Genomic DNA, 26,569 nt, shown 5'->3' on the forward strand with positions numbered 1-26,569 from the left:
AGACTTTTTCTGGGCTAAATCGATTGATTATTAACACATATTTAGCCTTGAGGAATCATTTTATCTGGGTATTTTGATATAATAATATCGGCAGGCACTGTTTTAGACACCTTATTCTTTAGGGGCTTTCCCAAAGCATAGGCAGAGTCTCATTTTCGCGCCGGTGTTGCGCACTTGTTTTTGAGAGGCATGGCATGCAGTCGCATGTGAGAGGAGCTCTGATACTTATAAAAGACTTCTGAAGGCGTCATTTGGTATCGTATTCCCCTTTGGGTTTGGTTGGGTCTCAGCAAAGCAGATACCAGGGACTGTAAAGGGGTTTAAAGCTTAAAACGGCTCCGGTTCCGTTATTTTAAGGGTTAAAGCTTCCAAAATTGGTGTGCAATATTTTCAAGGCTTTAAGACGCTGTGGTGAAAATTTGGTGAATTTTGAACAATTCCTTCATGTTTTTTCGCAATTGCAGTAATAAAGTGTGTTCAGTTTAAAATTTAAAGTGACAGTAACGGTTTTATTTTAAAACGTTTTTTGTACTTTCTGATCAAGTTTATGCCTGTTTAACATGTCTGAACTACCAGATAGACTGTGTTCTGAATGTGGGGAAGCCAGAATTCCTATTCATTTAAATAAATGTGATTTATGTGATAATGACAATGATGCCCAAGATGATTCCTCAAGTGAGGGGAGTAAGCATGGTACTGCATCATTCCCTCCTTCGTCTACACGAGTCTTGCCCACTCAGGAGGCCCCTAGTACATCTAGCGCGCCAATACTCCTTACTATGCAACAATTAACGGCTGTAATGGATAATTCTGTCAAAAACATTTTAGCCAAAATGAACCCTTGTCAGCGTAAGCGTGGCTGCTCTGTTTTAGTTACTGAAGAGCATGACGACGCTGATATTAATATCTCTGAAGGGCCCCTAACCCAATCTGAGGGGGCCAGGGAGGTTTTGTCTGAGGGAGAAATTACTGATTTAGGGAACATTTCTCAGCAGGCTGAATCTGATGTGATTACATTTAAATTTAAATTGGAACATCTCCGCATTTTGCTTAAGGAGGTATTATCCACTCTGGATGATTGTGAAAATTTAGTCATCCCAGAGAAACTATGTAAAATGGACAAGTTCCTAGAGGTGCCGGGGCTCCCAGAAGCTTTTCCTATACCCAAGCGGGTGGCGGACATTGTTAATAAAGAATGGGAAAGGCCCGGTATTCCTTTCGTCCCTCCCCCCATATTTAAAAAATTGTTTCCTATGGTCGACCCCAGAAAGGACTTATGGCAGTCAGTCCCCAAGGTCGAGGGAGCGGTTTCTACTTTAAACAAACGCACCACTATTCCCATAGAGGATAGTTGTGCTTTCAAAGATCCTATGGATAAAAAATTAGAAGGTTTGCTTAAAAAGATGTTTGTTCAGCAGGGTTACCTTCTACAACCCATTTCATGCATTGTCCCTGTCACTACTGCCGCATATTTCTGGTTTGATGAACTGCTTAAGGTGCTCGATAGTGACTCTCCTCCTTATGAGGAGATTATGGACAGAATCAATGCTCTCAAATTGGCTAATTCTTTCACTCTAGACGCCTCTTTGCAATTGGCTAAGTTAGCGGCTAAGAACTCTGGGTTTGCTATTGTGGCGCGCAGAGCGCTTTGGTTGAAATCTTGGTCGGCTGATGCGTCTTCCAAGAACAAGCTACTAAACATTCCTTTCAAGGGGAAAACGTTGTTTGGTCCTGACTTGAAGGAGATTATCTCTGATATCACTGGGGGTAAGGGCCACGCCCTTCCTCAGGATCGGCCTTTCAAGGCAAAAAATAGACCTAATTTTCGTCCCTTTCGTAAAAACGGACCAGCCCAAGGTGCTACGTCCTCTAAGCAAGAGGGTAATACTTCTCAGGCCAAGCCAGCTTGGAGACCAATGCAAGGCTGGAACAAGGGAAAGCAGGCCAAGAAACCTGCCACTGCTACCAAGACAGCATGAAATATTGGCCCCCGATCCGGGACCGGATCTGGTGGGGGGCAGACTCTCTCTCTTCGCTCAGGCTTGGGCAAGAGATGTTCTGGATCCTTGGGCGCTAGAAATAGTCTCCCAGGGTTATCTTCTGGAATTCAAGGGACTTCCCCCAAGGGGGAGGTTCCACAGGTCGCAGTTGTCTTCAGACCACATAAAAAGACAGGCGTTCTTACATTGTGTAGAAGACCTGTTAAAAATGGGAGTGATTCATCCTGTTCCATTAAGAGAACAAGGGATGGGGTTCTACTCCAATCTGTTCATAGTTCCCAAAAAAGAGGGAACGTTCAGACCAATCCTAGATCTCAAGATCTTAAACAAATTTCTCAAGGTCCCATCGTTCAAGATGGAAACCATTCGAACTATCCTTCCTTCCATCCAGGAAGGTCAATTCATGACCACGGTGGATTTAAAGGATGCGTATCTACATATTCCTATCCACAAGGAACATCATCGGTTCCTAAGGTTTGCATTCCTGGACAAACATTACCAGTTCGTGGCGCTTCCTTTCGGATTAGCCACTGCTCCAAGGATTTTCACAAAGGTACTAGGGTCCCTTCTAGCGGTGCTAAGACCAAGGGGCATTGCAGTAGTACCTTACCTGGACGACATTCTGATTCAAGCGTCGTCCCTTCCTCAAGCAAAGGCTCACACGGACATTGTCCTGGCCTTTCTCAGATCTCACGGCTGGAAAGTGAACGTGGAAAAGAGTTCTCTATCCCCGTCAACAAGGGTTCCCTTCTTGGGAACAATTATAGACTCCTTAGAAATGAGGATCTTTCTAACAGAGGCCAGAAAAACAAAGCTTCTGGACTCTTGTCGGATACTTCATTCCGTTCCTCTTCCTTCCATAGCTCAGTGCATGGAAGTGATCGGGTTGATGGTGGCGGCGATGGACATAGTTCCTTTTGCGCGCATTCATCTAAGACCATTACAACTGTGCATGCTCAGTCAGTGGAATGGGGACTATACAGACTTGTCTCCGAAGATACAAGTAAATCAGAGAACCAGAGACTCACTCCGTTGGTGGCTGTCCCTGGACAATCTGTCTCAAGGGATGATGTTCCACAGACCAGAGTGGGTCATTGTCACGACCGACGCCAGTCTGATAGGCTGGGGCGCGGTCTGGGGATCCCTGAAAGCTCAGGGTCTTTGGTCTCGGGAAGAATCTCTTCTACCGATAAATATTCTGGAACTGAGAGCGATATTCAATGCTCTCCAGGCCTGGCCCCAGCTTGCGAGGACCAGGTTCATACGGTTTCAATCAGACAACATGACGACTGTTGCGTACATCAACCATCAGGGGGGAACAAGGAGTTCCCTAGCGATGGAAGAAGTAACCAAAATTATTCTTTGGGCGGAGTCTCACTCCTGCCACCTGTCTGCTATCCACATCCCAGGAGTGGAAAATTGGGAAGCGGATTTTCTGAGTCGGCAGACATTGCATCCGGGGGAGTGGGAACTCCATCCGGAAATCTTTGCCCAAGTCACTCACCTGTGGGGCATTCCAGACATGGATCTGATGGCCTCTCGTCAGAACTTCAAAGTTCCTTGCTACGGGGCCAGATCCAGGGATCCCAAGGCGGCTCTAGTGGATGCACTAGTAGCACCTTGGACCTTCAAACTAGCTTATGTGTTCCCGCCATTTCCTCTCATCCCCAGGCTGATAGCCAGGATCAAGCAGGAGAGGGCGTCGGTGATCTTGATAGCTCCTGCGTGGCCACGCAGGACTTGGTATGCAGATCTGGTGAATATGTCATCGGCTCCACCTTGGAAGCTACCTTTGAGACGAGACCTTCTTGTTCAGGGTCCGTTCGAACATCCGAATCTGGTTTCACTCCAGCTGACTGCTTGGAGATTGAACGCTTGATTTTATCGAAGCGAGGATTCTCAGATTCTGTTATCGATACTCTTGTTCAGGCCAGAAAGCCTGTGACTAGAAAGATTTACCACAAAATTTGGAAAAAATATATCTGTTGGTGTGAATCTAAAGGATTCCCTTGGGACAAGGTTAAGATTCCTAGGATTCTATCCTTCCTTCAAGAAGGATTGGAAAAAGGATTATCTGCAAGTTCCCTGAAGGGACAGATTTCTGCCTTGTCGGTATTACTTCACAAAAAGCTGGCAGCTGTGCCAGATGTTCAAGCCTTTGTTCAGGCTCTGGTTAGAATCAAGCCTGTTTACAAACCTTTGACTCCTCCTTGGAGTCTCAATTTAGTTCTTTCAGTTCTTCAGGGGGTTCCGTTTGAACCCTTACATTCCGTTGATATTAAGTTATTATCTTGGAAAGTTTTGTTTTTAGTTGCGATTTCTTCTGCTAGAAGAGTCTCAGAATTATCTGCTCTGCAGTGTTCTCCTCCTTATCTGGTGTTCCATGCAGATAAGGTGGTTTTACGTACTAAACCTGGTTTTCTTCCAAAAGTTGTTTCTAACAAAAACATTAACCAGGAGATTATCGTACCTTCTCTGTGTCCAAAACCAGTTTCAAAGAAGGAACGTTTGTTGCACAATTTGGATGTTGTTCGCGCTCTAAAATTCTATTTAGATGCTACAAAGGATTTTAGACAAACATCTTCCTTGTTTGTTGTTTATTCAGGTAAAAGGAGAGGTCAAAAAGCAACTTCTACCTCTCTCTCTTTTTGGATTAAAAGCATCATCAGATTGGCTTACGAGACTGCCGGACGGCAGCCTCCCGATAGAATCACAGCTCATTCCACTAGGGCTGTGGCTTCCACATGGGCCTTCAAGAACGAGGCTTCTGTTGATCAGATATGTAGGGCAGCGACTTGGTCTTCACTGCACACTTTTACCAAATTTTACAAGTTTGATACTTTTGCTTCTTCTGAGGCTATTTTTGGGAGAAAGGTTTTGCAAGCCGTGGTGCCTTCCATTTAGGTGACCTGATTTGCTCCCTCCCTTCATCCGTGTCCTAAAGCTTTGGTATTGGTTCCCACAAGTAAGGATGACGCCGTGGACCGGACACACCTATGTTGGAGAAAACAGAATTTATGTTTACCTGATAAATTTCTTTCTCCAACGGTGTGTCCGGTCCACGGCCCGCCCTGGTTTTTTTAATCAGGTCTGATATTTTATTTTCTTTAACTACAGTCACCACGGTACCATATGGTTTCTCCTATGCAAATATTCCTCCTTAACGTCGGTCGAATGACTGGGGTAGGCGGAGCCTAGGAGGGATCATGTGACCAGCTTTGCTGGGCTCTTTGCCATTTCCTGTTGGGGAAGAGAATATCCCACAAGTAAGGATGACGCCGTGGACCGGACACACCGTTGGAGAAAGAAATTTATCAGGTAAACATAAATTCTGTTATTAGTATATAAAAATCTATATTAGCATCAAAAATCCTTTAAAAATAGAGATAAATAAAACCGATCGGCCGATGCCAATCCTTATTACAAAATAGATCATAAAAGACAACATTGAGATAAGCCACTAATGGAGTATAAACAAACATATAATGACACACAATGGCAATCACATTCGATCTGTCCCCACCTGCCTGTCCGTTTTTATGAGTGTGCGTGTGCGTCAGCCGCGACTACACATTGGTTGGGTTGGTGCACCCTCTGTTTCACTCTATGTGATGATGGAGACGGTTTTTACACTTGTACGTATCTACCATGTTTGATCGTGCAGAGGGCATTTCGGATCACCCTTACCATGACAGGATTGTGTGGCCGCGACTGGTGGTCAGGTGCAGGCGGGGACAGATCGATTGTGATTGTCATTGTGTGTTTCATTATATGTATGTTTATATACAAAGTGGAAAAAGAAGCGCTGTGTCTTGTAGTAGATCCACGAAAGTTCTTTATTGGGAACAGGCTTCTACAGGAGACACCAGGCAACTCCTATCTGACGCGTTTTGCGCATGCGTACATGCGCTTCATCAGAGATATTGGTCTCAGCTGCTCTGGGTCAATATAAAGGTGTGTGGGACCAATCAGCAGATAGAAAGATTTTAACACTTGCTTGTGTGATAAAGGATATATATAAATTCCAAGCAAGGTAAATGCCGGTGGAATACAAGATTGGGATAAAGCTGGACACCTATATATGTAGCTCCAGAGCAGAGAGAAACCGACTAGAACAGGTTAATGCTTAAAACAATTATCTAACAGGCAGTTAGTCATGTTAGTAAATGTATGTACACCAGTATTCATATATACTCATATGTTCACATGATACATTTCAATTTTGACAATAGAACAAAAATATTTTTATATATATAGAAAATGAAAATAGAGAATAATAAATAATAAAAAAATAATATATATAAAAAGGGATAAAGAATAAAGAATAAACAGCTCTTTGGTCTTCACTATAGTGGAGTTTGGAGTGTGACTGTTTGAGGTTGTGGACAGGTGTCTTTTATACTGATAACAAGTTCAAACAGGTGCCATTAATACAGGTAATGAGTGGAGGACAGAGGAACCTCTTAAAGAAGAAGATACAGGTCTGTGAGAGCCAGAAATCTTGCTTGTTTGTAGGTGACCAAATACTTTTTTTCCACCATAATATGCAAATAAATTCTTTCCAAATCAGACAATGTGATTGTGTGAATTTGTTTCCACATTTTGTCTCTCATAGTTGAGGTATACGTATGATGGAAATTACAGGCCTCTCTCATCTTCTTAAGTGGGAGAACTTGCACAATTGGTGGCTGACTAAATACTTTTTTGACCCACTGTATACCCATAAATTGGTTGTTTACCATTGTAGATATATATAGCTTATCTCAATAAAATAAAAAGTCTGTGTTACTGTGTTTTGCTCCTCACACGTTGTACTTCCTTCTCTAAGATATGATTAGCATAGAGAACAGTCCTACCCACTCCTACATCAGCATCTAAGCTTACTTTTAGTTTGGAAGATCGAGAAATTGCGCATGCGCTATAGATGAAGGGGCGGATTAGGTAATGTTCTGGTCGCCTAACGGCCAGGATTTCAACTTTAAGGAAATAAAAAATCTCAGAGGAAAAATAAATAGGCAGAGCCAGGTAGAATAAGGGACCATAGGAATCCAACATTGAAACAGTAATAACTTTAATGTAAATGGTTAAAAAAAAATAATTCATGAATGAAAGTATTATTTATTTTTTAAAAGCAAGCAAACGTCGGTTTGACAGTTGCGCAATTTTACAATCACTTTAAGAACAGAACATTAACAGTTTCATAACCTTTTAATATTGAAAGCATAAGTTCAAAATGATAAATGCTTAGTAATATCTGAACAATGAGCACAGGGTTCTATTAGGTAAAAAGATTGATAATACCGACAACTATAGTTCCCCCTCTGACACTTAAAGGGACACTGAACCCAAATTTTTTCTTTCGTGATTCAGATAGAGCATGAAATTTTAAGCAACTTTCTAATTTACTCCTATTATCAAATGTTCTTTATTCTCTTGGCATCTTTATTTGAAATGCAAGAATGTAAGTTTAGATGCCGGCCCATTTTTGGTGAACAACCTAGGTTGTCCTTGCTGATTGGTAGATAAATTCATCCAACAATCAAAAATTGCTGTCCAGAGTGCTGAACCAAGAAAAAAGCTTAGATGCCTTCTTTTTCATATAAAGATAGCAAGAGAACGAAGAAAAATTGATAATAGGAGTAAATTAGAAAGTTGCTTAAAATTGCATGCTCTATCTGAATCACGAAAGAAAATTTTTGGGTTCAGTGTCCCTTTAACTAAAGTGTCACACATATCACACCAAATACTGTAGATACCATTGCATTATATAATGCACTTATAATTAATTTGGCTAATTCTCCAGGGTACAGTTATTGTAAAATAAATGTATACATGATTTCAACAACACAAATCACCCCAGGACCCTACCAGGCACAGCAATCCCAAATCAAAAGCACTTTTTTCCCCTCCCCATAATCTTCTGTTTATGATTCTTGACTATTCAGCCTGGCCAGCTAGAGAAAGTTAAAGTGGCCTTACAGATGCAGATTATATAAACCGAGACCAGTCTTTTTTGGAGAAACTCTGTTAATCCCAAAGGTGTAGTAGTCTGAGTCTATGGGGTCTATTTATGAAGCAGCGGTTTTTGCTTCCGGCCCTCTCTGCTTCAGTTCCGACCGCTGCTCCTTAACTCGTCCTCCCCCTCTGAGGTGGCGGACAGCAATCAGCCCGATCGAATACGATCATGTTGATTGACACCCCCTGCTAGCGGCCGATTGGCCACGAATCTGCAGAGGGCGGTAATGCAGCAGCAGTTCAACAGAACTGCTGATGCAATAACAAATGCCGACAGCTTATGCTGTCGGCATTTATTGATGTGCGGCGGACATGATTCGATATAGCGGATCATGTCTATCCGCACCTACATAAATAGACCCCTAAATGCTACCATCATGGAATGGCAAACCTTTATCTTTAAAGGGATATGAAACCCAAACATTTTCTTTTATGATTCATATAGAGCACGCAATTTTAAACAACTTTCTAATTTACTTCTATTATCAATTACATTTGTTCTTTGGTATCTTTTGTTGAAAAGAAGGAACATGAGCACTATATGGCAGCAGTTTTGCAAGAATGTTATCCATTTGCAAGAGCGCTAGAAGGTAGCACAATTTCCTGCCATGTCGTGCTCCAGACATCTACCTAGGTATTTCTTCAACAAAGAATACCATGGGAACAAAGTAAATTTGATAATAGAAATAAACTGGAAACTTTTTAAAAATTGGACGCTCTTAATCATGATAGGTTTGATATTCCTTTAAGTTTAGCTGATAAGCTGCTGTTACAGAAATCTCTACAGCAATAATGGGCATTTCAGACTAAAATTTCCCCAAAAGACCAGAGCATTTTTAACATTTTTGCCATCACTACATTTAAACAGAAATAGAGCCTTTTTTTTTATTTACCTATATATATTTTTTTATAGTGGTACTGAGTACCCCCACCTTTGCCAACTCATACGAGGTAATATTTGTAATCATCATGTAAATACTCTAGTTTTCACAAGAGGGGCTGCAAAACACATCAAACTATCGGCTAGATAAAAACTGTTGCGGTACGGATTTTAACACTGAAATGGCAATTCCAGCATAATGGCCAGGAACGCATATTACGAGTCGTGTCGGTATAGCTATACTGCAAGCATTTTAGCCTGTAATGCAATGTCCATTCCGCACTCAAACAAAATTACGTTTTTGTGTGGGATTTTCATAGAGTCGGTATTACAGGTTGTGCGGTCTGGCTAATATGCTTGCTTTACAGCCTATACCGATACGATCCATACCGCCACCCGAGAGCAGTAGTTATGGATTTTGCAAAACTGTTACAAAGTACACTAACACCCATAAACTACCTATTAACCCCTAAACCTCCATGCATCCTCCCGCATCGTAAACACTATAATAAAGCTATTAACCCCTAATTTGCCGCTCTCCGACATTGTCAACACTATAATAAAGCTATTAACCCCTAATCTGCCGCTCTCTGACATCGCTGACACTATAATAAAGCTACTAACCCCTAATCCGCCGCTCCCCATCATCGCCAACTATATAATAAACCTATTAACCCCTAAACCTCCGGCCTCCCACATCGCCTCTACTAAATAAACCTATTAACCCTTAAACTGCCAGTCCCCCAAAACACTAAATAAAAATATTAACCCCTAAAGCTAACACCCACCTAACTTTAAATTCAAAGTACAATATAAATCTCTTAAAATAAATAAATAAAAACTGTGAAATAAAAATAAACCTAACATTAAACTATAAATCAATCTAACATTACTATTCTATTAAAATAAAAAAATAATACCAATAAAAAAATCTAAAATACAAATTTAAAAAAACACTACGAGAAAAATGAAGAAATCTAAAATTACAATAAATAAAAAACACTAAAGCTTAAAATTATCAAAAATAAAAACAATTACACCTAATCTAATAACCCTATAAAAATAAAAAGCCCCCCAAAAATAAAAACACTCCCTAGACTACAATAAACTACCAATAGCCCTTAAAAGGGCATTCAGCTCTTTTCCAAAAGTCCAAAACCCTAATCTAAAAAAAAATACCCCCAAAAAAGAAAAAAAAACTAACACTAACCCCAGAATATCTACTCACGGATCCTGAAGTCCGGACATCCATCTCCATCCAGGCGGCGAGAAATCTTCATCCAGGCCAGGCGGCGAGAAGTCTTCATCCAGGCCAGGCGGCGAGAAGTCTTCATCCAGGCGGCGGTATCTTCTTCCATCCCGGGGTGTCGTCTATCTTCATCCCGGTGGCGCAGAGCGGAGCCACCCTGGAAGCTGATCGAATCCTGCCGTCCTCTTCATACTGTCACCACCGTACACTGAAGTTGAATGCAAGGTAGCCATTTCAAAGTGGCGTATCTTGCATTCCTATTGGCTGATTTAGTTCTTCAAATTCAAATCAGCCAATAGGATGATAGCTTCTTAAATCCTATTGGCTGATTTGAACAACCAATAGGATTTCAGTAGCTCTCATCCTATTGGCTGTTTTGAACAGCCAATAGGATTTCAGAAGCTCTCATCCTATGGTAGTTTTGTAGCCTATAGTCTAGATACTGGCTTGCCTTCTCTGTGAGGCTGTTTATTCCAGAGACGATCGGGCGTCCGGGGGGTGGTGGTTTATTTTTATGAATTTTAATGATGAGGTAAAAAGTTGCCACTTGCCACTGTTGGAGTCGTTACTTTTAGAAACTTGTATTCTTTTGTTGTTATTATGTGGTCATATTTGGCCATATTAATGATATTCATATATTTCTGCACCCATTCTTGAGAGGGATTGTACCCCAGTTTTTGGTAGCATGTAGTGTCTTTAAGTTGTTTGTCTGTCTCCTTTAGGTACATGTGCAAGGGCCATATTACTATATTACCACTTTTGTCCGAATTCCTAATTATTACATCTTTCCATGCTTTTATATCTTTTAATGCCCTTTGTTCTTTTTTTGATAGATTTTGTTGTGTAGTGAGATTAGGTAATTTAAGTATTTTCTTGAATATAGAGCACGATCTACTGTCAGATCTTAACTACTAAAGAAAAAACATAAACCCACTCAAGATCAGGTGAGGTTTATTTCAACTTATAGGGCGCGATCCGATATACGGCGCAGGTTTCGGCGCAAGTGTGGAAACCTGCGCCGCCCGTAGTTTCAGCTCGCACATCAAGCTATCTCATATACGGCGCTGGCAGTTGCTAAAGTGCCGTAAGTCTGACAAACTAGCGATGTCCAGAAATCTGCATAAGTACAAATTTCTGGAGTCGCCAATGACTTACGGCGCTTTAGAAACTGCCACCGCATAAAAAAACTGACTAAACTACTAAATCTCCTGTTACTGTCTAACACGCCTCCCAAACATAGCCCGACACATATACCCCTCTATCCGCAACCCCCCCTCTCACTCCTAACAATAAATATATTAACCCCTAAACCGCCGCTCCCGGACCCTGCCGCCAGCTACATTAACAATCTTACCCCCTAATATGATCCCCCTACATCGCCGCCACCTATTTTAACCCCTAATGTGAGCCCCCTACCCCGCCGCAACCGATATTAAAATTATTAACCCCTAATCTAATTCCCCTACACCGCCACCACCTATATTATATATCTAACCCCCTAATGTGAGCCCCCTACACCGCTGCCACCTACATTATATATCTAACCCCCTAATGTGAGCCCTCTACACCGCCGCCACCTACATTATATATCTAACCCCTTAATGTGAGCCCTCTACACCGCCGCCACCTACATTATATATCTAACCCCCAATGTGAGCCCTCTACACCGCCGCCACCTACATTATATATCTAACCCCCTAATGTGAGCCCTCTACACCGCTGCCACCTATATTATATATCTAACCCCCTAATGTAATCCCCCTACACCGCCGCCACCTATATTATATATCTAACCCCCTAATGTGAGCCCCCTACACCGCTGCCACCTATATTATATATCTAACCCCCTAATGTAATCCCCCTACACCGCCGCCACCTATATTATATATCTAACCCCCTAATGTGAGCCCCCTACACCGCTGCCACCTATATTATATATCTAACCCCCTAATGTGAGCCCTCTACACCGCCGCCACCTATATTATATATCTAACCCCCTAATGTAATCCCCCTACACCGCCGCCACCTCTATTAAAATTATTAACCCCTAATCTAATCCCCCTACACCGCCGCCAGCTATATTATATATCTAACCCCCTAATGTGAGCCCCCTATATTATTGTAGATAGCTACAATATAATTAATAATTACATTGTAGCTATTTTAGGGTTTATATTTATTTTACAGGTAACTTGGTATTTATTTTAACTAGGTACAATAGCTATTAAATAGTTAATAACTATTTAATAGCTACCTAGTTAAAATAATTACCAATTTACCTGTAAAATAAATCCTAACCTAAGTTACAAATACACCTACACTATCAATAAATTAATTAAATAAACTACAATTATCTAAACTAAAATATAATTAAATACACTAAACTAAATTACAAAAAAAAACAAACACTAAATTACAAAAAATAAAAAAGATTGCCAGAATTTTAAGCTAATTACACCTAATCTAAGCCCCCTAATAAAATAACAAAGCCCCCTAAAATAAAAAAATGTCCCTACCCTAAACTAAATTACAAAAAGTAATCAGCTCTATTACCAGCCCTTAAAAGGGCCTTTTGTGGGGCATTGCCCCAAAGTAATCAGCTCTTTTACCTGTGGAAAAAAAGAACAATTCCAATTCTGGCAATCTTTTTTTATTTTTTATAATTTAGTGTTTGTTTTTTTTGTAATTTAGTTTAGTGTATTTAATTATATTTTAGTTTAAATAATTGTAGTTTATTTAATTAATTTATTGATAGTGTAGGTGTATTTGTAACTTAGGTTAGGATTTATTTTACAGGTAAATTGGTAATTATTTTAACTAGGTAGCTATTAAATAGTTATTAACTATTTAATAGCTATTGTACCTAGTTAAAATAAATACCAAATTACCTGTAAAATAAATATAAACCCTAATATAGCTACAATGTAATTATTAATTATATTGTAGCTATCTTAGGGTTTATTTTATAGGTAAGTATTTAGTTTTAAATAGAAATATTTTAGTTAATAATATTAATATTATTTAGATTTATTGCAATAATAATTAAGTTAGGGGTGTTAGGGTTAGATAGGGTTAATATAGTTAATAGATATAATATAATAACTATATTAACTATATTAACCCTAATATAATTAGGGTTAATATAGTTAATATAGGTGGCGGCTACAAAAAGTAATCAGCTCTATTACCAGCCCTTAAAAGGGCCTTTTGTGGGGCATTGCCCCAAAGTAATCAGCTCTTTTACCTGTGGAAAAAAAGAACAATTCCAATTCTGGCAATCTTTTTTTATTTTTTGTAATTTAGTGTTTGTTTTTTTTGTAATTTAGTTTAGTGTATTTAATTATATTTTAGTTTAAATAATTGTAGTTTATTTAATTAATTTATTGATAGTGTAGGTGTATTTGTAACTTAGGTTAGGATTTATTTTACAGGTAAATTGGTAATTATTTTAACTAGGTAGCTATTAAATAGTTATTAACTATTTAATAGCTATTGTACCTAGTTAAAATAAATACCGTTACCTGTAAAATAAATATAAACCCTAATATAGCTACAATGTAATTATTAATTATATTGTAGCTATCTTAGGGTTTATTTTATAGGTAAGTATTTAGTTTTAAATAGGAATATTTTAGTTAATAATATTAATATTATTTAGATTTATTGCAATAATAATTAAGTTAGGGGTGTTAGGGTTAGATAGGGTTAATATAGTTAATAGATATAATATAATAACTATATTAACTATATTAACCCTAATATAATTAGGGTTAATATAGTTAATATAGGTGGCGGCTACAAAAAGTAATCAGCTCTATTACCAGCCCTTAAAAGGGCCTTTTGTGGGGCATTGCCCCAAAGTAATCAGCTCTTTTACCTGTGGAAAAAAAGAACAATTCCAATTCTGGCAATCTTTTTTATTTTTTGTAATTTAGTGTTTGTTTTTTTGTAATTTAGTTTAGTGTATTTAATTATATTTTAGTTTAAATAATTGTAGTTTATTTAATTAATTTATTGATAGTGTAGGTGTATTTGTAACTTAGGTTAGGATTTATTTTACAGGTAAATTGGTAATTATTTTAACTAGGTAGCTATTAAATAGTTATTAACTATTTAATAGCTATTGTACCTAGTTAAAATAAATACCAAGTTACCTGTAAAATAAATATAAACCCTAAAATAGCTACAATGTAATTATTAATTATATTGTAGCTATCTTAGGGTTTATTTTATAGGTAAGTATTTAGTTTTAAATAGGAATATTTTAGTTAATAATATTAATATTATTTAGATTTATTGCAATAATAATTAAGTTAGGGGTGTTAGGGTTAGATAGGGTTAATATAGTTAATAGATATAATATAATAACTATATTAACTATATTAACCCTAATATAATTAGGGTTAATATAGTTAATATAGGTGGCGGCGGTGTAGGGGGGTCAGATTAGGGGTTAATATATTTAATATAGGTGGCGGCGGTGTAGGGGGGTCAGATTACAGGTAAAAGAGCTGATTACTTTGGGGCAATGCCCCGCAAAAGGCCCTTTTAAGGGCTGGTAATAGAGCTGATTACTTTGGGGCAATGCAGTGTAGGGACACTTTAGTATTTTAGGGGGTAATACATTTATAATAGGTGGCGGCGGTGAAGGGGGATTAGATTAGGGGATAATACATTTAATATAGGTGGCGGCGGTGTAGGGGGATTAGATTAGGGGTTAATGATTTTAATATAGGTGGCGGCAGTGTAGGGGGATTAGATTAGGGGTTAATACATTTAATATAGGTGGCTGCGTTGTAGGGGGATTAGATTAGGGGTTAATCATTTTAATATAGGTGGCGGCGGTGTAGGGGGATTAGATTAGGGGGTAATGTAGTTAAAATAGGTGGCGGCGGGGTAGGGGGCTCACATTAGGGGGTAATAATTTTAATAGAAGTGGCGGCGGTGTAGAGGGCTCACATTAGGGGGTTAGATATATAATATAGGTGGTGGCGGTGTAGAGGGCTCACATTAAGGGGTTAGATATATAATATAGGTGGCGGCGGTGTAGGGGGCTCACATTAGGGGGTTATCATTTTAATGTAGGTGGCGGCGGGGTCCGGGAGCGGCGGTTTAGGGGTTAAGCACTTTATTAAGGATTGCGGCGGGGATTGCGGTTGACAGGTAGATAGACATTGCGCATGCGTTAGGTGTTAGGTTTTATTTTGCAGGTAGTTTAGGGAGTTACGGGGCTCCAATACTCAGCGTAAGGCTTACTACGCCTGCAATTTGTGGCGAGGTGAAAATGGAATAAGATTTCTCCATTTTCGCCACTTAAGTCCTTACGCTGTATATTGGATACCAAACTGCGTGGGTTTGGTATACCTGTCTATGGGTCAAAAAACTACGGCCGAAGGCAGAAATATACGAGCGTAACTTCTAGGTTACGCCGTATATGTGATACCAAACCAGCGCAATATTTTTTTGCGGGCGACGCTGCATATTGGATCGGGCCCATAATCAGAGAAGCAAACAAATTACAAACATTCTACAGAATAATTGGTATATCCTCAGATCCTACCCAATCCTCTCACAGATCTTGGGCGACAAAGTACACTTAAGGTACAGAGGAACACGTAACCTCAAAGATCTGATAAGTCTGAGTCACCTGGATGGCCCAAAAACAACTGGTGCATACTCACAAGGCTCATTTAAATGTGGGACTTGCAGCACATGTAGCTTCATGCTTAAAAAAACATGAATTAACGGATCGCTTTAACAAAAATCATGAAATCAACTCATACATCAAATGCCAAACAGAGGGAGTTATCTATGCATTGAAATGTAAATGTGATCTGATATACGTGGGCATGACGACCAGAAAAATAAGAACACATTTACAGGAATACCTGAGGAACATCAAAAATGCATCAAAAGATCTTAAAGCAGGCAAACAAATGACGTCAGTAGCACGTCATTTTCTCAGCAAACGTAACTCTAAACAATCAGACCTCAAATGCTTTGGCATAAAGAAAGCCAAAATGGGAATAAGAGGTGGAGATCTAGAAAGAACCTATGTTACAATCTTAAATTAGATGGATCTTTCTTTTAAACACAGTTCAACCATTTGGACTAAACAAACAGAATAATTTCAATGCATTTCTTTAAATGAGTTCCAATATATGAAACAATTTAAATTCTAGTATTCTACCATTATCATCCTCATGATATCAATTTTCATATTTAAACCCACCATACTTTTAAACAACTGGATGTAACTGTATTCCAATGATAAAGCGTAAACTTGTATGAGTATATTAGGAGACAAGATACGCCACTAAGGAGACCTAAATCATACTATTCACCACTAAACCAGGTATTATTAGGTTAGATACACTTTACTATTATTTATATTGTTCACATGCAACTAAACACACTTTACCCCTACCAATCACATGGGACCCAATATTTCAACTTTAATTGATCACACGTCACATTATGCTGAATTTAATCATATCACACATTTACTAGTTTTTTATTTTCACTCACTTCTCCTTTCAAGCCTTGTACCTTTTGAGACATTTCACCCCTGAACACATTATTCTTGGTTTCTCACTCACTTTCTGACATTAATTTAGTGTCAGATACATACAGTCACCTAATTTCCTAATATTATGTAATATTATTATTATTTAGGTCTAAGTATAACATCGTAAGTTACACAGTTATCGCGTACAAGTTTCATTCGTTTACCATATCATTATAGAATTGACAGGTCACTCCTATATTTGAATATCATGACAATGCAAATTGTTTACACATATACGGAAGAATAAGGTTACTAAAAAAAATCCATATTCCATCAAACCATATTGGAAGGCTAAAGATATGGATGGTAACGATATCCACCGGATTGGCCGCCACACGATGACACATTCAAATGGGCGTGACCTAATGCATCATAAATAGCTGAAAACCCTACGGCGCAATCACCCTTTGAAAAAGCAAGTTACGGCAAAACATGTCAGGGACGTTAGGGCATTGGTGAGGAGTCCTAGGAGCTCCTGTGTTTTTAGTCAGCCTTGATGTACTGTTATGCTACTTATCGCTCTTTTAGTAGAAGTGCTTTATTATTACCACTGAGCTCACATAACGATTCAGCAGGTAACAGCCTGTATATTTTCTAACCTTTAAGTGCTATTAGGACGATGTACAGATTACCACAATGGTTCTCACTGATGTTAACTTTATGATACAACATCTATTACTCTAGATATGGCAGCGCTATGGAGATTGAAATAACGCGATTTTGTTTGGCGTTAGTTTCACACCCTGTTTAGCGCAAAACTCGTAATCTAGGTGATTGTAAATAATGCTGTCCCTTTGCTTTTCTCATAGTTACTGAGCAGAATGGGGCATATTTATCAAGCTGCCCCGTGTTTCTGCAGGCTCGCCAAAAACAGCATTTATGAAGCAGCGGTCACAAAGACCGCTGCTCCATAACCTGTCCGCCTGCTCTGAGCAGGCGGACAGACATCGCCGGAAATCAACCCGATCGAGTACGATCGGGTTGATTGACACCCCCCTGCAGGCGGCCTATTGGCCGCGAGTCTGCAGGGGGCGGCGTTGCACCAGCAGCTCTTGTGAGCTGCTGGTGCAATGCTGAATATGGCGAGCGTATTGCTCGCCATATTCAGCGAGGTCTGTCGGACCTGATCCGCACTGTCGGATCAGGTCCGACAGACCTTGATAAATAGAGGCCCATATATCAATCATAAATGAATGAGTATCGGCATCTATTTTGTAAACTATTTTTTTTCAGATCAATTTCATTGTTTTTTTTATTGTATTTCAGATATGGTTCTGTTGTTTTTTTAATGCTAATCTTTCAACTGTGTGTTTTCAATAAACAGGCTGCAGTACTTACATAAATACCCTAAACCCCAAGAAGTCGTGGAGAAAAACATTGATAATATCACAGCAATAAAACTGATGGAGAAATCAATAGAACTCAAACACTGTGAGAGGAAACTGCTGCTGCAAGACAGGAAGGATATTGGGTACGGGTTCAAATACTTCAATATACATTGTGTAGTTTCTGTTACAGGGAGTTGTTTATATTTCACTTGATTTTATTTAACCCTTTGATGACATTCATAACAAAAAAATTCTGTGATGCGAGAGCGACGGTAGACACCTTCACAAATATTCTCCTTATGAATGTTCCTCTTTGTACCTCAGTTAAAAAAATCATTAGACAAAGAATAGACGCAATACAAAAGTTTATTTTTTAAACTTTTTTTTTTTTCAGATCAATTTCATTGTTTTTTTTTAATTGTAATTCAGATATAGTTTTGTTTTTTTTAAATGCTCATCTTTCAACTGTGTGTTTTCAATAAACAGGCTGCAGTACTCACAAAAATACCCTAAACCCCAAGAAGTGGTAGAGAAAAAAAATTATAATATTACAGCAAAAAAACTACTGGAGAAATCAATAGAGCTCAAACACTGTTACATGGTAAATTTTGTCTACATCGGAACAACGTTCCGATGTAAACTAATTGAAATCCTGCGATCGTCTTTTCAATTAGGGGATCGAGTCAGGGGGGCCATCCCTATGACGCTAGGCACGCCCTCCAGACCGCGATTGCATCCTGGAAGCGGCATTGGCTTTAGGACAAAGCCTGGGGCGGTTAGGACAGAATAGAACGCCATAACGACATTAAAAGGTTAATAAACCTGTTTTATCAAAACAAAACAATAAACATTTGCATACTAAGTACATAAATAATAAATATATCATACTAAAAATGATTTTAATGATACGCACCTAGTATAATACGTGTAAAAAGAAAATAATACCTTATTAAAGCATATTTTTTTATTAATCATACAAGGTTATCTTAACACATTCAATACAGTGCCATACATAATGAGAATACTGTTTAAAATAAGAATAAATATATTCAAAATTGGGGACATAAAACGGCAAAAAGAAAACACATAGTTAAAGTTAGCTCCAGAACACCAATGCACTACTGGGAAATAGCAAAACACTTCTGGTGTGCCAATGACAAGGGGTATATGTGCTTGGCCACCAGTCCCCAGCCAGCTCCCACTATTGAATTGTTCCCCTGAGCCTACCTAGGAATGCTTTTCAACTAAGGGTACCAAAAGAAGAAATGTGCACCTAGATTACGAGTTTTGCGTTCCGGTTTTAACGCTAAAAAAATGGCCATTATGAGTCTTGTCGGTATAGCTGTACCGCGAGCATTTTAGCCTGTAACGCAGCATCAGTCCCGCACTCAAAAAATGAGTGGAATTTCCATAGTGCTGCCATTACAAGTTGTGCGGTGAGGCTAAAATGCTTGCGTTACAGCCTATACCGAGACAATCCGTTCCGCAATCTAAGACCAGTAGTTATGAGTTTTGCGCAACAAAACTGTTACACAAAACTCATAACTAAAATGTTACAAAGTACACTGACACCCATAAACTACCTATTAACCCCTAAACCGAGGCCCTCCTGCATCGCAAACACTAAATTAAATTTATTAACCTATAATCTGCAGCTCCCGACATCGCCGCCACTAATAAAATGTATTAACCCCTATTCCGCCGCTCCCTGACATCGCCCACACTATAATAAAGTTATTAACCCCTATTCCACCGCACCCCAACATCACCCACACTATAATAAAGATATAAACCCCTATTCGGCCGCTCCCCGACATCGCCGCCGCTAAGTAAAGTTATTAACCCCTAAACCTCTGGCCTCCCACATCACCGCCACTAAATAAACATATTAACCCCTAAACCGCCAGGCAGCCCCCCACATCGCAAAAAAATAAATTAAACTATTAACCCCTAAACCTAACAACCCCCTAACTTTAAATTAAAATTACAATATCCCTATTTTAAAATAAATAAAAACTTATATTAAACTAACATTACTATTATACTAAAATTAAAATAACTACAAATTAAATAAACTAAATTACGCATTAAAAAAACCAACACTACTAAAATAATTTAAATCTACAATTACAAAAAATAAAAAATACAAATTACAAAAAATAAAAAACACTAAACTACAAAAAAAAAACACTAAATTACGAAAAATAAAAAAATAAATTATCCAAAATAAAAACAATTATACCTAATCTAATAGCCCTATAAAAATAAAAAAGCCCCCCCAAAATAAAAAAACCCTAGCCTACAATAAACTACAAATCAGCTCTTTTCCCTGAAAAAAATACAAAGACCCTCCAACAGTAAAACTCGCCACCCAATCAACCCCCCCAAAATAAAAAACCTAACTCTTACAAAAACCTAAGCTACCCATTGCCCTGAAAAGGGCATTTATATGGGCATTGCCCTTAAAAGGGCATTCAGCTCTTGTTCATTGCCCTGAAAAGGGCATTTAGCTCTATTAAGATAGCCCAAACCCTAATCTAAAAAAAAAACCACCCCAAAAAAGTTTTAAAAAACCTAACACTAACCCCCGACGATCCACTTACAGTTTTTGAAGTCCGGACATCCAGACAGCGAGAAGTCTTCATCTAGGGGGCAAGGTCTTCATCCATCCAGGCGGCGTCTTCTATCTTCATCCAGGTGGCATCTTCTATCTTCATCCCAACGGAGCGGCTCCATCCTTCAAGACATCCGGTGCGGAGCGTCCTCTTCATACGGTTGCCGCCGTACACTGAATCCTCAATGCAAGGGAGCCGTTTCAAAATGGCGTCCCTTGCATTCCTATTGGCTGATTTATTTTTTGAAATTCAAATCAGCCAATAGGATGAGAGCTACTGAAATTCTATTGGCTGATTTCAATAGCAGATAGAATTCAGTAGCTCTCATCCTATTGGCTGATTTGAACAGCCAATAGGATTTCAGTAGCTCTCATCCTATTGGCTGATTTGAATTTCAAAAATCAAATCAGCCAATAGGAATGCAAGGGACACCATTTTGAAAAGGTTCCCTTGCATTGAAGTTTCAGTGTACGGCGGTGACCGTATAAAGAGGACGCTCCGCACCAGATGTCTTCAAGGATGGACCCGCTCTGTGCCGCCGGGATGAAGATAGAAGACGCCTCCGGGATGAAGATAGAAGATGCCGCCTGGATGAAGATAGAAGACGCCGCCTGGATGGATGAAGACCTCGCCGCCTGGATGAAGACTTCTCGCCGCCTGGATCTTCGGGGGTTAGTGTTAGGTTTTTTAAACTTTTTTTGGGTGGGTTTTTTTTTAGATTAGAGTCTGGGCTTTTTTAAAAAGAGCTAAATGTCCATAAAAATGCCCTTTTCAGGGCAATGTGTAGCTTAGGTTATTGTTAGAGTTAGGTTTTTTATTTTCAGGGTTTGGTTGGGTGGTTGGTTTTACTGTTGGTGGGGTCTTTGCATTTTTTTCAGGGAAAAGAGCTGATTTCGTTATTTTAGGCTAGGATTTTTTTATTTTGAGAGGCTTTTTTATTTTTATAGGGCTATTAGATTTGGTGTCATTGTTTTTATTTTGGATAATTATGTTTGTTATTTTTCGTAATTTAGTGTTTTTTATTTTTTGTAATTTAGTATTTTTTATTTTTTGTAATTAAATATTTTTAATTTTTTGTAATTGTAGATTTTTTTTTTAGTAGTATTAGGATTTTTAATGTGTAATTTAGTTAATTTAATTTGTAGTTATTTTAATTTTAGTATAATAGTAATATTAGTTTAATATATAGTTTAAACTTAGTTTTTTTTAAATTTCACAGGTAAGTTTTTATTTATTTTAAGATAGGGATATTGTAATTTTAATATAAAGTTAGGGGGTTGTTAGGTTTAGGGGTTAATAGTTTAATTTAGTTTTTTGCGATGTGGGGGGCTGGTGATTTAGGGGTTAATAGGTTTATTTAGTGGCGGTGATGTGGGAGGCCAGAGGTTTAAGGGTTAATAACTTTATTTAGTAGCGGCGATGTCGGGGAGCGGAGGAATAGGGGTTAATAACTTTATTATAGTGTGGGCGATGCTGGGGTGCAGGGGAATAGGGGTTAATAACTTTATTATAGTGGCGGCGATGTCGGGATTGGCAGATTAGGGGTTAATAACTTTATTTAGGTGTCAGCGATGTCGGAGGCAGAAGATTACGGGTGTTTAGACGTGGGGTTTATGTTAGGGTTTAAACATAACTTTTTTTCCCCCATAGACATCAATGGGGTTGCGTTACAACGATCGCCATTCCACGCTTCAGGTGTTAGGTTTTTTCTAACACGCTCTCCCCATTGATGTCTATGGAGAAAGCGTGCACGAGCATGTCAAAGCAGCCCTTGGATTTTGTGCGGTATGGAGTTCATCGCAACCATATCGCACGCACAAGGTTGCTTTTCAAAAACTTGTAATGGCAGCGCTATAGAGGGTGAAATAATGCAACTTTTGTTGCGTTCGTTTTGCACCCTCTATAGCACAAAACTTGTAATCTAGGTGATAATGTGATAAAAGGAGAAATGAAAGGTATCTTGATGCATGCTGTATCTGAACCATGAGTGTTTATTTTTTTACTTTTATGTACATTTAATAATATATAAGAAAGTCATTTAATATATATAGTAAGCTTTAACAGTAAATATATGTGATACGAATCATATAAACAATCTCATAAATCAATCAATATTAAAGGGATATTCTAGTGCAAAAATTAAATATTCCCTGGTATTTTTCAATAAATTCTTCTAATTTACTGAGTTTTTAACTCTTTCAAATTTTCTAATATTTAATGCTAACTATGCTGAAAGTAAGCTTTTTGCACGCTTCGGATAGCATGTGTATTACAAATTGAAAGTAAAAAGTTATCACTCACACGCTAACCCTATGCAATCACGTGTGCATTAATGTATTCTCCCATAGAAGTCAATGGAGCACAAACCTGATTGCATATTCTCAAGTACACTAACCCGACATGAAAATATAAATATTTCACATTCCAATATTCTTCACATTGAATAATATGTTATATTTATTTATAATTACATATTTCTACATATATCTGATGGTATTTTGGTACATGTATATATAGATTTATAAATACATAAAACATATTCTGCTATATGCAGAACATTGAAATGTGAAATATTTACAGTAAATACATAGTTAAAACCTATTAAATATGAATATTACATAAATATGCTTTCACATATTTTCATCTACTTAAAGGGACATTGTACACTAGATTTTTCTTTGCATAAATGTTTTGTAGATTAACCATTGATATAGCCCATCTGCGTGTTTTTTTGTAAAAATGTATAGTTTTGCTTATTTTTAAATAACATTGTGCTGATTTTCAGACTCCTAACCAAGCCCCAAAGTTTTAGATGTATACTGATGTATGCAAACTTTAGATTGCTTCTGTTTGTGTAATGGATCTTTTAATATGCAGGGGAGGGGGTGGGAGCAGGGTCTGCTCTCAGCCCCTTTCAGTGGGTGTCCCAAGCTAATCTCATCAACAGTACTAAATTGGGAGCTACTAAGAAAGTTTCTAAAAGGGTTTATTCTGGATTTTTATATCGGTATCTGTGTATATTATTCTTTCTAGTAGTGTCTAGCACATGCAGTTAAATGAAAATTGGTGTAAACTGCAAAGGGCTCCAACGCACTTATATGAGTACATATGTATTTATGTGTGTTTATATGTCTGTAAATACATATATATATATATATATATATATATATATATATATATATATATATAAAACTTTACAATTTGATGGAGAAAGACCTTATAATCCTACATATAATCTATTATTTTATATGTATTGCCATTTCTTGCTTTAATCAGATTTAAAAAAATAAATAAAATAATAATAATAATATGTATATATATATATATATATATATATATATATATATATATATATATATACATATGTACACACATATAAACACAAAAGAGAAGATGAGTTTTCTCGCAAACTTTATTGATCCATCAAATTAAAAAGGAGGTAAAGCAACCACAAGCAAACACATTCGGCACAGTACAGAACGTCTTACGCGTTTCGGTTTGTAGCCGTAATCATAGTCTACTGTGACAGCACACTACATTCATTTAAAAAGGGTACAGAATTAATTGATTGGTTAAAATCAATTACGCCTACATCAGTGTTAACCAATTTTATTTAACTGATTACTTCAAAGTACAATTCCACGCAAATACACTCAGAAAAAGATACATATTCACAAGTTCTGATACACTCAGAAAGATATAAATTATAACCTCATTATTTAACAAATCCTGGTTAAAGAAAGGGGACACATTGAATATAGAATATAGAAAAGGTAAACATACAAATGTAAATATACAAAATCTTGATTATAATAACACTAGTGGGAAAGCCTGCCCAGAGGGCAGTCTATTGTGGTAACGGAACCACCCTGCCATTTTCGGAAGGGCAGTCTATTGTGGTGACGGAAACGCCCTGCTATTTTCTAAATCCACCTGGATGCAGCTTACCCTGCATCCAGGTGGATTCCAAAAATGGCAGGGTGGTGAAAGAATCCACCTGGATGTTTGATTAAACCACTGTGTTGGTAAAGCAGTGATTTATCTATCATTTAGTTATGGGTACTTACTCCACTGCTGTTAACACTAGCCGGACTGTCCCAGCCCCCTCACTGCTATTAACCCAACTTTGACCTTTCCCACCTGCAAATAAAAATACCGTAATGTCTGACCTACTCCACCTTTACTCCTTTAACTGTGATCACCTATTTTGCAAGCTCCCCTTCTTGTTTAACAACTTCCTAAATTTAAACACCCATGAGACCTACCCACAAATTTAATAACTTTTTTCTACACAAGTCCCCCATTGCTTAACCTCTACAGATTCCCCATCATGAAAAACACAAAATAAATCAAGCTCCCCTTTCCCCCAAGCTTTCCTTATCTGTATCCCAGCTTTTCTGTAATATCCTCACCCTAGATGTTCATTTCTCTTTTTTCATGTTTAACAGGAAGGCCGTGTGTGCAGACCTCCCCATAGAAATCTTAGCGCATCAATGCCAGAAAATCCACATTGTCAAATTGGCACACAACTGTTAGACTAAAAACCAATGTTAAAGGGACAATCTAGTTAAAATTAAACTTTCATGATTCAGATAGGGCATGCCATTTTAAACAACTTTTCAATTTACTTTTATCATAAAATGTGCCTTGTTCACTTAGTATTCTTTGTTGAAAGCTAAACCTAGGTAGGTTAATATGCTAATTTAATGGCACCAAAATTACATTTTCTTTAAAATGGCACCAAACTTTAAGGGTGCGGCTTATAATAGGGTGCGGCCTATACTCTGAACAATACCGGTATATGGGAAACACCTTTTTGTTGACAGACTAGTGTCAGTTATCGGACCGGTCTATCAGGACTTTCTCCACACATATAAACATACATATATACTGTGTATATATATATATATATATATATATATATATATATATATATATATATATATATATATATATATAAACAAACACAGAGAGAAGTGCACTCACAGGAATGAACAACTAGCTCAATACTATTGTTAGCCTGTTCTATGGCGATTTACCACCTGGGTGCAACTTCTTTTAGCTCAGTAATGCTTTTCACAGAGTAGAACAATTGTTTTGGGGTTGCTGTGTTCCTTGTTCAGAGAGGAATTGCCTGGTATTTCGGTGCTGGACTGACCGTAATAGGTGGGATCAGACTGATATGCAACAGGAAAATTCTACTCTGTGAAAAGCATTGCTGGGCTAAAAGAAGCTGCACCTAGGTGGTAAATCGCCATAGAACAGGCTAACAATGGTATTGAGCCGGTTGTTCGTTCCTGTGAGTGTGCTTCTCTCTGTGTGTTTTTAGTCTCCGTATGGGAAAAAGGGGAAATCAGACGTGGACTCCTTGCTCAGTGTGCTTAGAGGAATATGGCTACACCTCACTGACGAAGCCCAATCAGGGGAGGGCTGGCAGCCTTAGGCCTGGGGGGCAAATCCAGTCAAGTGGCCCATTGCACCAACAAATCAGCTCACAGCCACAGGACCCACAGCACGCCACAGCCAGTAGGACCCACCACAGGACCCATAGCCAGCAGGACCCACCAGGAATAACCTTTACTGAAGCCAACTGGGATTAGATAGTGCATGATCACTTACAATTCTTGGAATTAGAAAAAAAACTTTGTTTTCAAAGTGTAATTGCAGAAAATGGTGCAAAATAATGAAAGTTTATTGCAAAGGTGTTTTACTAGACTTTATTTAAAATGTTGTATTCTCAAAGTGTTTACATTCCTTAAAAAATGTGGGCTGGTGGAATGTGCCAGCCATGGGGATTTTTTCCAGGGGTTAAAGGAAAGCTTTTGAGCAGTTTTTTCTGCAATGACTTTAAACCACTGATTTTTTTTTTAATGTTTTTTTTAGCACATTCATTGCCTCTTTAAAAATATGGTAA

The 26,569-nt window shown here is 38.2% G+C and overlaps 1 protein-coding gene across 1 annotated transcript in view; it reads left to right on the forward strand.

Annotated features, from left to right (window-relative positions):
• Positions 1 to 26,569, forward strand: part of LOC128640854 (histo-blood group ABO system transferase) — a 209,636-nt gene that overhangs the window by 86,558 nt on the left and 96,509 nt on the right. The window contains exon 3 of the mRNA XM_053693297.1: positions 18,037 to 18,183. Within this exon, the coding sequence (XP_053549272.1) occupies positions 18,037 to 18,183 (147 nt within the window). The remainder of the gene's footprint in view (positions 1 to 18,036; positions 18,184 to 26,569) is intronic.

Source organism: Bombina bombina, chromosome 10 (genome assembly GCF_027579735.1).
Source record: "Bombina bombina isolate aBomBom1 chromosome 10, aBomBom1.pri, whole genome shotgun sequence".
Classification (NCBI taxonomy): domain Eukaryota; kingdom Metazoa; phylum Chordata; class Amphibia; order Anura; family Bombinatoridae; genus Bombina; species Bombina bombina.